The sequence below is a fragment of the Brassica oleracea genome, chromosome C4 (assembly GCF_000695525.1).
Source record: "Brassica oleracea var. oleracea cultivar TO1000 chromosome C4, BOL, whole genome shotgun sequence".
Lineage (NCBI taxonomy): Eukaryota > Viridiplantae > Streptophyta > Magnoliopsida > Brassicales > Brassicaceae > Brassica > Brassica oleracea.
The window spans coordinates 5801662-5816166 of record NC_027751.1 but is presented as its reverse complement, the minus strand read 5'-3'; the positions used below and the strand labels follow the sequence as shown (position 1 = coordinate 5816166).

At 32.2% G+C, this 14505-nt stretch overlaps 3 protein-coding genes across 5 annotated transcripts in view; all 3 read left to right on the top strand.

Annotated features, from left to right (window-relative positions):
- The window catches only part of LOC106342211 (nucleolin 1-like), a 25130-nt gene extending 13648 nt beyond the window's left edge, over window positions 1–11482 (top strand). Inside the window, exon 6 of the mRNA XM_013781080.1 lies at window positions 11339–11482. Coding sequence (XP_013636534.1) covers window positions 11339–11343 — 5 coding nt within the window. The 3' untranslated portion in view covers window positions 11344–11482. The remainder of the gene's footprint in view (window positions 1–11338) is intronic.
- Window positions 3402–4866, top strand: LOC106342209 (nucleolin 1-like). 3 transcript variants are annotated; one of them, XM_013781075.1, is made up of 5 exons: window positions 3402–3568; window positions 3654–3747; window positions 3879–3937; window positions 4027–4466; window positions 4552–4866. In XM_013781075.1, the coding sequence occupies exons 1-5, from the start codon at window positions 3521–3523 to the stop codon at window positions 4640–4642; spliced, it is 732 nt and encodes a 243-aa protein (XP_013636529.1). In that variant the 5' UTR covers window positions 3402–3520; the 3' UTR covers window positions 4643–4866. The 3 variants fall into 3 exon arrangements, with proteins under 3 accessions (XP_013636529.1, XP_013636531.1, XP_013636530.1); XM_013781077.1 differs by having other exon boundaries at window positions 3404–3568; window positions 3654–3693; window positions 3882–3937; XM_013781076.1 differs by having other exon boundaries at window positions 3404–3568; window positions 3654–3693.
- LOC106342212 (nucleolin 1-like) lies at window positions 10114–11482 on the top strand. The gene is made up of 5 exons (XM_013781082.1): window positions 10114–10208; window positions 10277–10316; window positions 10568–10629; window positions 10734–11173; window positions 11253–11482. Exons 1-5 carry the CDS (start codon window positions 10164–10166, stop codon window positions 11341–11343), a joined length of 678 nt encoding a protein of 225 aa, XP_013636536.1. The 5' UTR covers window positions 10114–10163; the 3' UTR covers window positions 11344–11482.
- Window positions 11483–14505: the final 3023 nt, after the last annotated feature.

Genomic DNA, 14505 nt, shown 5'->3' with positions numbered 1-14505 from the left:
TGCCAAGCTACTAGGTAACAAAGGTCTTGGATAATAAGATCTCAAATCTATAGATCATGTCTGGAACATAATGGAACCACATGAAGTGTCGACACACACACATTTGTATAAAGATACATAAAGTTATAGCACGTGAACATAAAGAGATGAACGAGGATCATGAACCCACGAAAGAGTACTCATACAATCATAAAAGATCATAGAGATTAGAAAAGATAAAATGTGGAGGTTCAAAGTATCTAAAAGAGAGATGGGCGTATTGGCCATATACATATACAGAAAAGACATCTGATAAACCAGTGAAATAGATGGATCTTGTGAGATAAAGAAACCGTGAGAGAAGGCACATGATCACGAGGTCTAAGAGTGTTCATGTCTTCCTACTTAACAGCATTAGATTATAGCTTGTTACACAAGGTACACACAGAGATCAAAGGAACATATTATAAGGAGATAAACTCCTATATGGTGGATGCTGCTACATATTTTCGAAATTGACAATAGTCTGGTCATAAGAAAGAAATTAGATACAAATGATGTAGTAAGCAGCATATAGATCACTGGATAAGATGAAAGAACAGCTTCGTTCCTAAGCTGATTCATGGACTGAAACATAAAGCAGCTGCATATAGTATGTAAAAGAAATTGATCACGCATGATCATTGATCTTGGAGTTGTATAAAAGACAATCCAATACAGTCCATATATATTTGAAATTCCTTGTGATTATACTAAAGCTTAAAGAGGTTAGTAGGCATAGAATAAATCTATGTGGGGTGTCCGAACAAAAGGCGTCCGGCCCCGGCCCTTCAAAACTAAAGATGTCCGACTCTTTCCGTCTAAGGGCGTCCGACTCTTCAGCAAAGAACGTCTGGCTATCCTACTAGACGCATCCGGATTTTAAGACTAAAAGGCGTCTAGCCCTTCTTCTTGATCACGGGCTAATAGAGACAAAGGATCAACCGGATACAAATGTATTGTAGTCCATAAGCTTGTGAAAGCCGAGATTCATGACCTAATAATATATACTTAGCGTGTGATATGATCCACAGCAACTGAGGTCATGAGATGCCATCATCATATATTAAGATAGGAATGCAAAGAATAATGAATATGGCATTAGCTAAGGCAGAGAAATCGATGTCCACATCCATGAGAGTGTTTCGGCCGCAGAGCCATAATAAGAGATTATAAACTCACATCAATGATCATTGATCTTGAACACTCATGAGACAAGTAGTGGACATGTATAGACGAGGTCTATGACCCAGACATGGATCGGCCAGATCGAGACATAGGTTCATGATAACCATGTCTAGTACATTGTCCATAAGTACTTATTTTGTCCGACCAAAGTAAAGAGTTAACAGTAGACGATCACGTCTAGACTATGGACACATGCAAACACGATTTGAAAAGACCCAATAGTGATTCCCGAGAACAATATGGTTCACATTGTTTAGCACACATGCTTTACCGGGACACTCAATGTCAAAAGACATGAGAAGCGACCTAAGAGGTCGAAGTGGTCTAGATACAGCGTAGTAATGAACTTGGCCGATTACTCCCTTCCTACATATACAGGAAAGATCACGCACCAAGATGCGTAGAATGTAGAACCTACACTGAGGTTCACATCAGGGGGAGTAGTGCGTGTTGTACTCTTTTTCCTTCATCATGGTTTTGTCCCACTGAGTTTTCCTAATAAGGTTTTAATGCGGCAACATGAAGCGTACTACAAATCACGTATGGTTATGGCATCCAAGGGGGAGTGTTATAAATCATGGAGTGGATTGCCATTAACCAGGCCCAGACCGAGACCGGCCCAATACCTAGAAGATGGAGAGATGGCCAAAGCCCTAGAGAGAGGAGAGAGACAGAGCCGACTTCAGGAGAGAGAGCCGACTTCAGGAAAGAGAGAGAATGGCGGCCACAAAGCTTGGAGAAAAAGAAACCCTTTCATTTTCCTAATAGATGTAATTTTTCCATTATTATGTATTAGTAGTTTTCCTAATCCTAGTGTGTTTAGGTTTTGGATATTTTCCATTTATCATTATCTTGTAATCCTTATATAAAGGAACCCCCTTGATCATTAATAAGAACACAGAAATATTCAGTCTCTAAACTCTCTAATTTACAACATATATATATTACTTTTCATATTTATTGGTGTTTTTATAAATTTATTAATAGAAATGACATGTTATTCTAACAATTTGATTGGCTGAATTAATTGGTTTAAGTGAATAGACTAAAAAGCTTTCAAATGAATCTTGGTTTGAAAACAAACTTACGTTGTTATATTATCTTTATTTGTGAATATATTATCTATATATACTGCTACTATAATACAGGACTATCAATAATTTACAAATTATTAGAATTCAAAAATTGATGTGCATTAATATCCAAAGTTATATGAAATATTCCGTAAAAATTAATAAAAAACTAATTAATTTTTTGTAATTATGTATATTTTTATCTTGTTTAGTTGGATTCTCATGAAAAGAAATTATTAGACACACAAAATGTTTCAAAATTTGTCGTGTTGTTATGTCTATATTGCAAAATTTCTTGAATTGAAATTATTTAAATGATTGCATCTTTAAATAAGATTTTATTATTAAAACTCTAGAGAACTATTTTTTTGAATTTGTCAACAAATGTAAATCTTAAATAGGAATTGAAATAATATAATAAACTTACCGTTAACATAAGAAAATATTTTGGTTGCTTAATTTAGAGCTACCAAAATTTATTATTGTAAATTCTAATTAGTTTTGAGGTAACCAATAATTAAATACACAAATTCTAATTAGTTTTGGGGTAGCACTACCGCTTCCGTTCTTACCCATCTTATCTTTCTTATTAATTTGGATTTTCGGTGTTTTTATTTTATGGATGGTCAGAATGAAATATTTTATTAATCTTCTTCTTTAACCTCTTTCTCATTGTTGTTAATGGTTTCTTCACAGTTTGAACCTAGACTTTTTCACACTTTCTTTGAAGAGATTTCCGACTTTATTAAAAGAATGTTTGAGGATCTAGTGACAGTAGACCGTCTTTGTGAATACCATGATAATATAGTACTAATATGCATTATAAAACTTTTGTCTCCATATACTTATGGGCATAAGCCAACGATCAAATGAAACATCTATAATATCTTGATGCAACACAGTAGAAGCAATCCAGGTGGTATAATATACTTGATGCAGCATTTCAGCTAGATGCAAAAGCCAAAATCGAGGCACATCAACAAATTCTACATTGGACTTCTGATTCAACTCACGCGACTTCAAATGAAGGGGTGGAAGTTGACCAAAAAAAGGCCGATCTCTAATAAAATCAGTTTGGTCGGGCTAAAAAAAAGTGCAGGTCCAACTAGGAATCACAAATAAAAAAAGTCCACAAAAGCTCACACAAGGCAATATTAGGGAAGCTGTCTTCAGGGGTTGCTTTCTTCTCCACCTCCCTATCGAAACCGCCGTCGTGTTTATCTCCTCTTTTAAACTAATCCATGGACCAGAGCAAGCTCAAGAGATGCTCCGCATCATCATCCTCCCATGTAGTTTTCTTCATCTTTAGTCACCTCTTCAGCCAATTTTCCGATTTTTCCACTATTAATTGTTTTTGTTTTGGGGTTGGTTTAGGCTGAAGCAGCTGCTGAGGCTGCAGATCCTTTGCAAAAGGGTAAGAAAATAATTGAGTCTCTCTTTATTTGCTATGCCATAGTTCTTGTTCTGTGTAATGGTCTTATTTTTTGTAAAAAAACTCATATATAATAATTATCTCTGCTCATGTTTATTTTTAAGAAGTTAGGTTATCCTGAACTATATTCTGTTAGTTTTGAACTTGGTTTTTTATTTTTCTTGAAGCAGAAAGAGAGTTGAATGATTTGGAGACAGAAGTCAATTGTCGGAAGAGGCAGAAGCAGGTTATGTTTTGTCTTAATAATATTGTACAAGTGCTTAGTTGATCTATATCTTTTTAATTGCAAATAGAAATCCTTGGTTCGTTCTACAGGAGGAAGAAACCACAGAGAAGAAAAAAAAGTGTTGTTTTGGCACTAAAGATGCAGAGGGAAACAATGAGCATACCATATTCGTCACGGGTTTTGATAATAGCGGTTCTAGGGATGAGATCAGGAGCGCATTGGCTAAACATTTCAGTTCATGTGGAGAGTTGACGAGGGTTTTTGTTCACATCGAGTGTGAAACCGGTGTTTCCAGAGGATATGCTTTTATTAATCTGAAAAAACGTGTTGGCATTGAGGCGGCGTTATCTCTCAATGGAAGCGACTTGGGAGGTCGGAAGCTTCTGGTTACCATGGCTACACTTAGAGACGAATATTATGGCCACGTTAACTTTAAAGGCTGTGAAATTTGTTTTGCTATGTTTGCTGCCGCCAGTCGGAGACTGACAAGATGGAAACTTAAAACTGGTGGTGGCAAATTCAGGCGCCTGTACGTCAAACTTCTGATTGTGACTATTGATTTTTGTTAACTTCTTTGTCTTGTTATTAATTTTGTGGTCTTAATGGTATCGCAGCTCTCCAGAACTTGAAGAAAAGTTTCGTCTTCGTAGGAAAGAATTAATGGCTTCTCGCAAGATTGAGAAGTCTAAAACCAAAGACGGCTAATATTTTCTACTTGTTTCTCGACCAGCTCCATCAAACGCTTTTTTTTTCTATTATCTTGATGTGCTATTTAACATATATTATACTATCTTAGCTGCACTTTTTATGCTTCAATCAGATTATGAATTTTTTTTTATAAACCTATGTAATAGGTTATACTAGTTTGCTTTTGGTGGTTTGAGAAATGGTTGATAGGAATCAAAAATACTACGGAACTGTTTTGATGACATCTTATCTACAAAAGTATGTTTACTGATGCTAGAAATAAAAATCTCAGTCTTAGATAAAGTTAAAGTGTTGTACAAAACTTGATTCTTCCTGCAGCAGAGCCAGCAATTATAAAGTTGAGTGCTGATGCATGGTTGGTACTCCTTTTCTTAAGAAAACGGAAAATAATGTATGAAACTCGTATGCGATCAACGTTAATCAATATTCAAAACTTGTTAATAACCAGAACAACAATGGTTTTGCTTTCTCGCCTTGCCAAAATCACAGCCAGTGCAGGATCTAGTAGTTTCTGATACCCCATAAAATATTGAAAATTGAAAAGGCTATTGGAAACAAACTAAGAAAGCCTACACATGGTCATCGTTCATACCCTAAACCAACATGTGCATGAAAAGGTCTGTATATTAAATTCTGTGCCACGAACTAGAAGGTGGAGTAACTGCGAAGCTTGACAGGACAGAATCATAAAGCCGCCCTGAAGTGACGCTCCAATAATCGTTTCGATTCCTTCCCATAATTTCCTCCATTATTTCTCAAATCTCGACCTTTTTGGATTTGTCGAAGAAACTCATTCTTCGTTCTTTTCTTTCTGACGTATATAAAGTGATGATAGACCCCCATTGATTGAAGAATGGGTGGCTGGTAACAATTTTAACAAAAAAACTGATCAAATGAAGTTGAATTTGTCAGAATGAATGTCTTTGCAAATCTTCACCAATTATACTTAAAAAGGTATACTTTTGAATGTGTATTGTTTCATTTTATATGGAGGCTTCCACAATGAATCTTGCTTCGTTTAAGATTTTTAAAAGTTCAATAGAAAACAAACACTTGATGACAATACAAGTTGATATTTCAAACTTTGGGTATCTTAATTAAGTTCTTGATTGTAAGCAATTCTAAAGATATAATAAGTTCACATAGCGTTTTTATAGAATATGATTGCTGATCAACACGCGTAAAGCTGTTGAAAACGATATTCTCAAGCTTAATTAACCCTTTTGTTAAGTATTTAAAATCACACCTCAACCATTTAAATTATAATGATTTTAAAATCCATAGGTAATGTTTTCCAAAATTATTGATATGTTTTATTTAGAGAAATATCTTAATATAGTAGTAAAACATACTGCATTTTTTTTGTTCAAAAGATTCAAAGACTTTAGTATTAATTAGCATTAACTAAAAATCAGAAAATAAAATTTTATTTTATACTGTATTTGGTTTTGTGTTTGGTGACTAAGTTTTAGGGTTTAGCAAACTATCACTCCAAATATCAGCTATTCTTTCTTCTTCATTTATTTATGTGGTTCCAAAATCATTTTAACATTAATATACGCGGCTGTTTTGGTTGAGAGCTTTTGTCTATGATAAAGACCTAAAGAAAAGCTTAGCCAAATAAATTGAATGATGTCAGATTGAATATTTGTACACTCTCAGCCAACAAAAGATTTCTATACATATATCTATTGATTATTCTTGTGTTTTTTTTTTATATTTTTGTCTTCTTGTATTTGGAAGTTCTCCACCTACTCAGAACACATGGACGTTGATCCAAAAAGGGACTCCTTTACCTGATCCTAAAATATTCAGATTCATTTTGGACGAATTTCTGAGTCTAGTAACAAAGTTTTTTTGGTATAAATTGGTTACATATTAAAGCTAAATTATCTTGTACGGTCTTCTAGTCCATCAATCTTTGTCATCATAATTCTTTTGAAACCAAGCGAAGCGACCATGTATAAACGTATTTATTTGACTTACGACCGTAGTCGGCATGAATGCATGAACAATAAACCAATATATAGTGAAGGTCGTGAGTCTCGTGACATTCAACTTTCTTAAAAGGGTATTGGACATTCATTAATCTAATCGTACTGGTAAACATAAATGGGAAAACGGGAAAGTCTCTTTACGATATTTTACCTGAAATTTACCTTTTTTGGCAAGAATTGTGGCTATGGAGTTTATTTTTTCACTTTTGCTAGTTTATTTCTATCTATTATTTCAAACAGTTTTAATATTTTTAAAAACAATTTATCTGCATCGTGGTTGGAATAGAAATATAACAGTAGGGAGTAAAGACTAATGGACTATAACAAATCCTGGTCATTGAATTACAAAGAGGTAACCGGAGCACATATCTTGTTTTTTGACTTGTACTTTGTCAAAATAATAAAATATCATATACTCACGATAAAAAAGACTGAAGTCTCGTAGTTTGCAAATGTGCATAGGTCGGATATTTTGAATCTCGAACCAACGATATTTAATGATTTCTAGGTTTCTAGGTTTTATTAGATTTAATTTTTTCATTAACATATCCAAATCTTTGGGTCCCTGAAAATTTCATTAAATTACTGTAATGCTAAGATATATATATATATATATATACACTAATATACATTAATGTTGATATCTAATCATATACTTAAAGTCCGGGATAGTATGTTATCTATATTATTATTTGCGAAATAAATTTTTGCAACAGAGTTCTCACGTTAAAAGTTAGAGCGGTTAATATCGTTTATACACTTAATGAGTAATTATATAAATTAGTCAAAAAAATAAAAACAAATTTCAAATCTATCTGATTAAAAAAGTGATTAAAATTAATAATAAATCGTTTATACCCTTAATAAATAAATTATATAAATTAGTCGAAAATAAAAACGAATTTAAAATATATCTGATTAAATAAGTGATTAAAATTAATAATAATAAGAACTAACTAAAATATAAATAATTAAAAACGAATTTCTATTAAAACTATTATATTTATATATTATATTAGATAATTGACTATAAATAAATATAATAAAATTTTCAAAAATAAAAACATGTTTTAAAACATAAGATAATTCTTAGATATATTATGTTGTTATCTGAAAATAATATTTTATTTAAATTTATAGTTAGATATAAAAAAATTTATAATTAAATGCTAATCAAACAAATAAATATATTTTCTAAAATATATGTGAATGTTTTAAAATTTTAGAACAACAATAAGCATATATATTTTTTGATAAAAACTAATGAAATATATTAATAATATTTTATTTATATGTTATATTTGATAATTGACTATAAGTAAATATAATGAAATTCTCAAAAATAAAATATATTTTTAAAACATAAGATAAATCTTAAATATGTTGTGTTTTTATCTGAAATTATATTTTTTATTATAAAATATAAAGTTTAATGTTTGGTTTATCTTTTTAAAAACATTATTAATAATTTATTATGTTGGTTTTGATTTAATAGTTATAAACAGATAAATATCTATAAGAACACTACGTCCACATGTGCGGGCAGAACACCTAGTCATAGTGTATTAGAATATATGGATCCAAAATTGATTCGTCAACAAAAGCATTTAAAACTAGATAGTAACCCGCCCTTTTCAAGGGCGAAAATTATTTAAACAAATCTTTCTAATTGTTACCGAGATTAGAATATATAAAGTATTTATAAAAAACCAATAGTTTTTTATATATATAGTTTTGTTTATAGTATTGTTTGTGGATATAATATATACTGTTTTTTTTTTAAATTCCAACATCCCATGTATATAAATGTTAATCTGTTTGAGATCCAAAATTTATAAGCAAATTATTTAAACAAACCTTTTTAACCGTTACTGAGATTACAATATTACATTTAAAAAAAAAAATATTTCCACAATAGCACTTTTATATATTTTTTAATTATAATATTGTTTGTGGATATATTATATACTATTTTTTATTATTTAAATTTCAACTTCCATAATACTAGTTTTAGTTGGTTAAGACTAAGACCCATAATCGTATGGCCCATTTATTTGCAAAGCAACACAATAACGTGTCCTGCAAAAATATTTTCTGTTTTCAAAATAAATGAATAAGGAAAATATGTTCTCAACATAATTAAGTTGTTAGATCTTTTTTTTACTTGGACGAAAAGCTAGTTTAGATTTGATCAAATCTATTATGATGTGGTGGCAAGATATTATAACTGATGGTTCGAAAATAAGAATATTTAGTTTGCAGAACACGTTATTGTATACTTTTTTTTTTTTTGATAATCCAGGTATCCGGACCATAGTCCGACTATCCCACCGCGTCCAACCGGAACTGGCAGGTCCTGGCGGCCAAACGGAAACCATGTTAAATCTGCTGTGGCCGGGTCTCGAACTCGTGATAGCGGACACCTCAGCCGAGGTTCCTATACCACCAGACCACGAGGCCCGGTTCGTTATTGTATACTTGATCAGAAGGTTGAGAACATAACTATTGTAACAAATTAGATATACTTTGAGGATAAGCTATATTTTCAAAACAATTTTAAAATATACGAAAAAATTAAATAAATATAATGGAAAAATAGATATAATCTATATATAAGATTAAAGTTTATATGGTTGACAATATTATGTCATAATGCGAATGAAAATAAATGTTAAGAACTTGCAGGTGTAATGTATGTTTAGATTTCGTGATTCAAGTTATGAAATGAAGCGAAGTAAAGTGTTTGTCCTAGTAGACTAAGTTTGTCTAAGCAGAGTATGTGCGTACGATGTATGAGTTGTGTACTGTACTATTCTTATATCGAATTTGAATTTGATCTTATGCAGTTATTGATATGAACTAAAGCAAAGACTGAAGAAATTGTGGTGCTTCAAGTAATGAAACGAAGTGTAGTAAGCATGTTTCTCTAAGAAAAGTATGTATATATGTAAGATGTAATTTATATATAAGACTTGTGTATTCTTCTACTCGGATATAGACAACGCAACAACAATGTACACAACCCTCTCCTGACTCGGATATTAGTCTATTTTATAATCACTAAACAAGTATGGTCTAATTAAAAGCAATCAATGCAATCCAATATTCCAAAAATAACGAAATCAATAAAATTGTTTATGATTGAGTTCAAAAAAAAAAAAAAATTGTTTATGAGCAAAGTCACATATATATTTAAAAGAACATTTTATTTAATTTATACATTCAAATTATAAAACGATTTAAAACTTATTCAATTAAAAATAAAATATTAATCATTTATTTGAAGATAGTTTACGTGTTTATAAATGTTTATAGCCATGAATATAGGAAATCCAGTGTTAAAATTGAACATTAAAACTTTCATGTCCAACTTCACATCACAAACAAAAGCCCACAAAAGCCCAGTTAAACACCGCCCAATATTAAGGGAAACGGTCTTCTAGGGATTCTTTCTTCTCGAGCTCCCTATTGAAACAAACGAAAACCGTGCTCAGTTTTTCTCTTCTCTTTTAAATTAATCCATGGACGAGAGCAAGCTCAAGAGATGCTCCACTTCATCCACCCATGTAATTTTCTTCTTCTTCTTCTTTAATCACTTTTGTCTCAATTAATTGTTTTTGTTTTGTTTTTTTAGGCTGAAGCAGTTGATGAGGCCACAGATCCTTTGCAAAAGGGTAAGAAAATAATTGAGTTTCTCGTTCTTTGCTATGCCATAGTTCTTGTTGTGTGTAATGATACTTATATTTTTGACGCATATATTACCTATGCTCATGTTTATTTCTTTCTTTTTTTTTGTAAAAGATTTAAATGAAATAATGCTTTCGTTGATAACTCATGTTTATTTTTACGTGGTTAAAGAAGAAAATTAGGTTCTCCTGAACTTACATTCTGTTAATTTTGAACTTGTGTCTCTTTTTTCTTTTAGCAGACAAAAGAGAGTTGGATGATTCGGAGACAGAAGTTAATAGTCGGAAGAAGCAGAAGCAGGTTATGTATGTTTTGTCTTAATAATATTGTACACATGCTTAGTTGATCTACATCTCTTTAATTGCAAATAATAGAATCCTTGTTTGCTACTTATTTGTCTACAGGAGGAAGAAACCACAGAGAAGAAGAAAGAGTGTTGTTTCGACACTAAAGATGCAAAGGGAAACAATGAGCGTACAATATTCGTCACGGGTTTTGATAATAGCGGTTCTAGGGATGAGATCAGGAGCGCACTGGCTAAACATTTCAGTTCATGTGGAGAGTTGACGAGGGTTTTTGTTCACATCGAGTGTGAAACTGGTGTTTCCAGAGGATATGCTTTTATTAATCTGAAAAACCGTGTTGGCATTGAGGCCGCGTTAACTCTCAATGGAAGCGACTTGGGAGGTCGGAAGCTTCTGGTTACAATGGCTAGACTTAGAGACGAATATTATGGCCACTTTAACTTTAAAGGCTGTGAAATTTGTTTTGCTATGTTTGCTGCCGCCAGTCGGAGACTGACAAGATGGAAACTTCGAACTGGTGGTGGCAAAGTCGCGATCTTGTACGTCAAACTTCTTATTGTGACTATTTATTCTTGTTATCGGATTTGTCTTGTTTTTAATTTTGTGGTATTGTTGCAGGTCTCCAGAATTTCAAGAAAAGGCCCGTCTTCATTATAAAAAAGCAATGGCTTCTCGCAAGATGGCGAAGTCTAAATCCAACGAAGGCTAATATTTTTACTTGTTTCTCGACCAGCTCCATCAAACGGCTTTTTTTATATCATTTTTGTTTTTTATTTATAAAAGAAAACATATATTATGCTATTTTGGCTGCCGTGTTTATGCTTCAATCAGATTATGAACTTTTCTTTAATAAACTATGTTGTATAGTTTTCTTTTGGTGGTTTGAAAAATTGTTAACAGGGATCAAATACTACGGAAATGTTTTGATGATATCTTGTCTACAAAAGTATGTTGGCTGATCGTGCGAGAAATAAAAATCTGAGTCTTAGATAAAGTGGAAGTGTTGTACTGGTTGAAAACTTGGTTCTTCCATGCAGCATAGCCAGCAACTATAAAGTTGAGTTCTGTAGGCAAATTAAATAGTATGCTGATGCATGGTTGGTGCTCCTTTTCTTCAAAAACGAAAAATATGTAAGAAACTAGCTCGTATATATGATCAATGTTAATCAAAATTCAAAACTTGACAACAACCAAAACTACATTGGTTCTTCTGCCTGTTGTAGTGAAAATATATTAACTAATTAGTTTCCAATATTTTAATAGTTTTAAAATATTGGAAACTAAATAGTATGCTGAATATTCTCTCTTGTTTTTTTGATGTTCAGTAAAATTATGTCATGTACGTTCAGTGAGGTACTTTTTGATGCATATGCTCGGCAATGCCAAACTAAGATTGTGATGTTGTATTATTTGGTCAACATTCTTATACAAGATAGCAAGTAAAAAGATATGCATCTATGCAGGGCTGAATAATGGGGAGGGAAATCTAACCAGAACTGCTACAGAGTAACTAGTTTAATGGATAAAGAAAGATATAATTGAAAAGAGTGGGATCCAAAAATGATGAGAGTTGTAGAAGATGTGTTTGATGGGTTAAAAAGGCGAGCATTGAACATGCAGATGATAAACATTACACAATTATCGGAGTATAGAAAAGAGGGCTACCCTTCGATTTACAGAAAGCAATGGGAGCCATTGAAAGAAGACCAAGTCTTGAATCCAAGTAGTTACTCCGATTGTATAGATTGGTGTTTGCCTGGAGCTCCTGATGCATGTATGGAATCAACTAGTTGATGCTTATATTGTTGATGACCACCACTTTGCTTAAAACTCTCCTTAGATCTTTTCTCTTTCTTTGTTATATTCCTCTTCAATTGTACAGCTGATTCACTCAACTTTCAATTAATCTTTTGTTAACTTCTAAATCTTCTTTATTTCGTATCATTTGATTTAAAATTGGAAATATTTTTTCCTCTAACCTTTTACAAGAAAAGATATAATCTTTTTTCAAATATAATTGCTTTAAGAACATCTCCCACTCAACTTCAAATCTTCAAATTTTGAGATTTTGCATAGTAAAATTTCAAATTTGAAATTTCACTTCAAAACCTTAAAACTACTTTTTATTTTATGTTTGGTCTTTATGATTATTTCTTTTCACAAATACATGTACTAAACTTTATTTAGAATAACCTAAGTACACCAAATTAAAATAAATAGAAAAAATATTACATAACATTAAAATAAAGTTCATACAATAAAAAATACATTAAATAAAGCTTACACATAATAAAAATACATTAACAAAATTAACACAAATTAAGCAAATGACATAAACACTTAAATTTTACATAATGCTTGAGTAATTTGGTATTTTATATGTAACTTTTTAAATTTGTGTATATGTGTGTTGTTGTTTTATTATATATGATTTATATTATCTTTTATTATATAATATTATAATATTGTGTGTTGTATAATATATTAAATGTATATTTTATATGTATTTGTGAAGTTTTATCACTATTAGTAATTTTTGTTAATAGTAATGACTATAATACAAATGAATAAATTATTAAAGATTTTTTTAACGATCACTCACCCCTCAAAAGTTCATTTGAAGTTTGCTCCCCTTAAAATAAGGTATTGAGTTGGAAATGCTCTTAATGTTTTTTTTTTGTACTTTTGACTAGTACTTTACTGCTGAATCATTTGTTATTGACCATAACTATGTCCTTCAATTTGATGGTAGAGATTAATTAGCCTCGGGAAAGATGTTAATTCATCAACTTTAGATCAATTCCAGTTGAAAACTAAGTTGAAGTTTCGAAAAAGCTATGGCATCATGGTTTTGCTCTCGAGAACCTTAATTGGTTTCAAGAAAATGCTCATTATTTAGCACAAAAGATTTGTGATTTCAAAACATTTTGAGTTGAGTCACACTTGTTGTAAAAATGGGGGTTTTAATATGAATAAATATAAAATTCTTCAAGTTCTTGTTGTTTGGAGCAATGTCTAAAATCTTATCAAATTATTCGAAATTGTGTTAGTCAGTGATATTCTCTTCTTGTCTGTATAAATTAAACCCATTCTACATTACCGCTACATAAGTCTTTTTGATTAAAAAGAGTTTATTGATTCAACAGCTATATTTGATGTTGGTCCGTTGCTAATTATATCACCAGTTAAGTTATTGATAATTTCGAATTTTGTTTTGCGGAATAAAAAGTTAAAAACTGATTCATAGTATAAATCACTCAAAGATCTCTCCTCTCTTTTAGAGAGAGGATTTTTTCTCTACTTTCCTTGTTCCCAAATTTAATCTTTCACAAGGAGTAGAGATAAGAGAGTTTTCCAGATCGGTTTTTGTTTCCGGCGACGCACTTTTTTCTTCGGTGGTCGGCCGGTTCTGTCTCCGGCGTCGCGTCGTTACTCTCGATGGTCGTCCGGCTTTTGTCTCCAGCGTCTTTGCCTTCTTCTCCGGCGATGGCGGCTGGCTTTCTTGGGTTGTAAAGGGTTGGGGCGGCGGATGATATCTCGATGATGGTTTATCGACGTTCTCCGCCGGTGGGTGATTCTGGTACATGTGATGTTTGTTCTGTGTGGGTGTGGCTCGGATGAGATCTCAAAATAGTTTGATTGAAGCTCTCCGAGAGTTAGTGCTCTGGCAATGATGGTGGATGCCGTGGAGTTGTGGTGGCTGTGATCGTGAGGTTTGGTCCCGGTGAGCCGGTGGTTTCCCGTGTCGGCGTTGTCGATTTGCATGTCGGGAACATGAAGGGGTGATTTCAACCACGTGTTTCTCTTTCACAGTGGTTTGAACACGTGGCTGCGTAGTCAATGCGTTTCCACTTTCGTGTTGGCGAATTGT

Coding starts and splice junctions, on each gene's coding strand:
- LOC106342209 (XM_013781075.1), top strand. CDS start 3,521: ATGGACCAGAGCAAGCTCAAGAGATGCTCCGCATCATCATCCTCCCAT. Junction 3,938..4,026: donor GTCGGAAGAGGCAGAAGCAG/GTTATGTTTTGT, acceptor TTCGTTCTACAG/GAGGAAGAAACCACAGAGAA. Junction 4,467..4,551: donor GGTGGCAAATTCAGGCGCCT/GTACGTCAAACT, acceptor ATGGTATCGCAG/CTCTCCAGAACTTGAAGAAA.
- LOC106342212 (XM_013781082.1), top strand. CDS start 10,164: ATGGACGAGAGCAAGCTCAAGAGATGCTCCACTTCATCCACCCAT. Junction 10,209..10,276: donor GCTCCACTTCATCCACCCAT/GTAATTTTCTTC, acceptor TTGTTTTTTTAG/GCTGAAGCAGTTGATGAGGC. Junction 11,174..11,252: donor GGTGGCAAAGTCGCGATCTT/GTACGTCAAACT, acceptor GTATTGTTGCAG/GTCTCCAGAATTTCAAGAAA.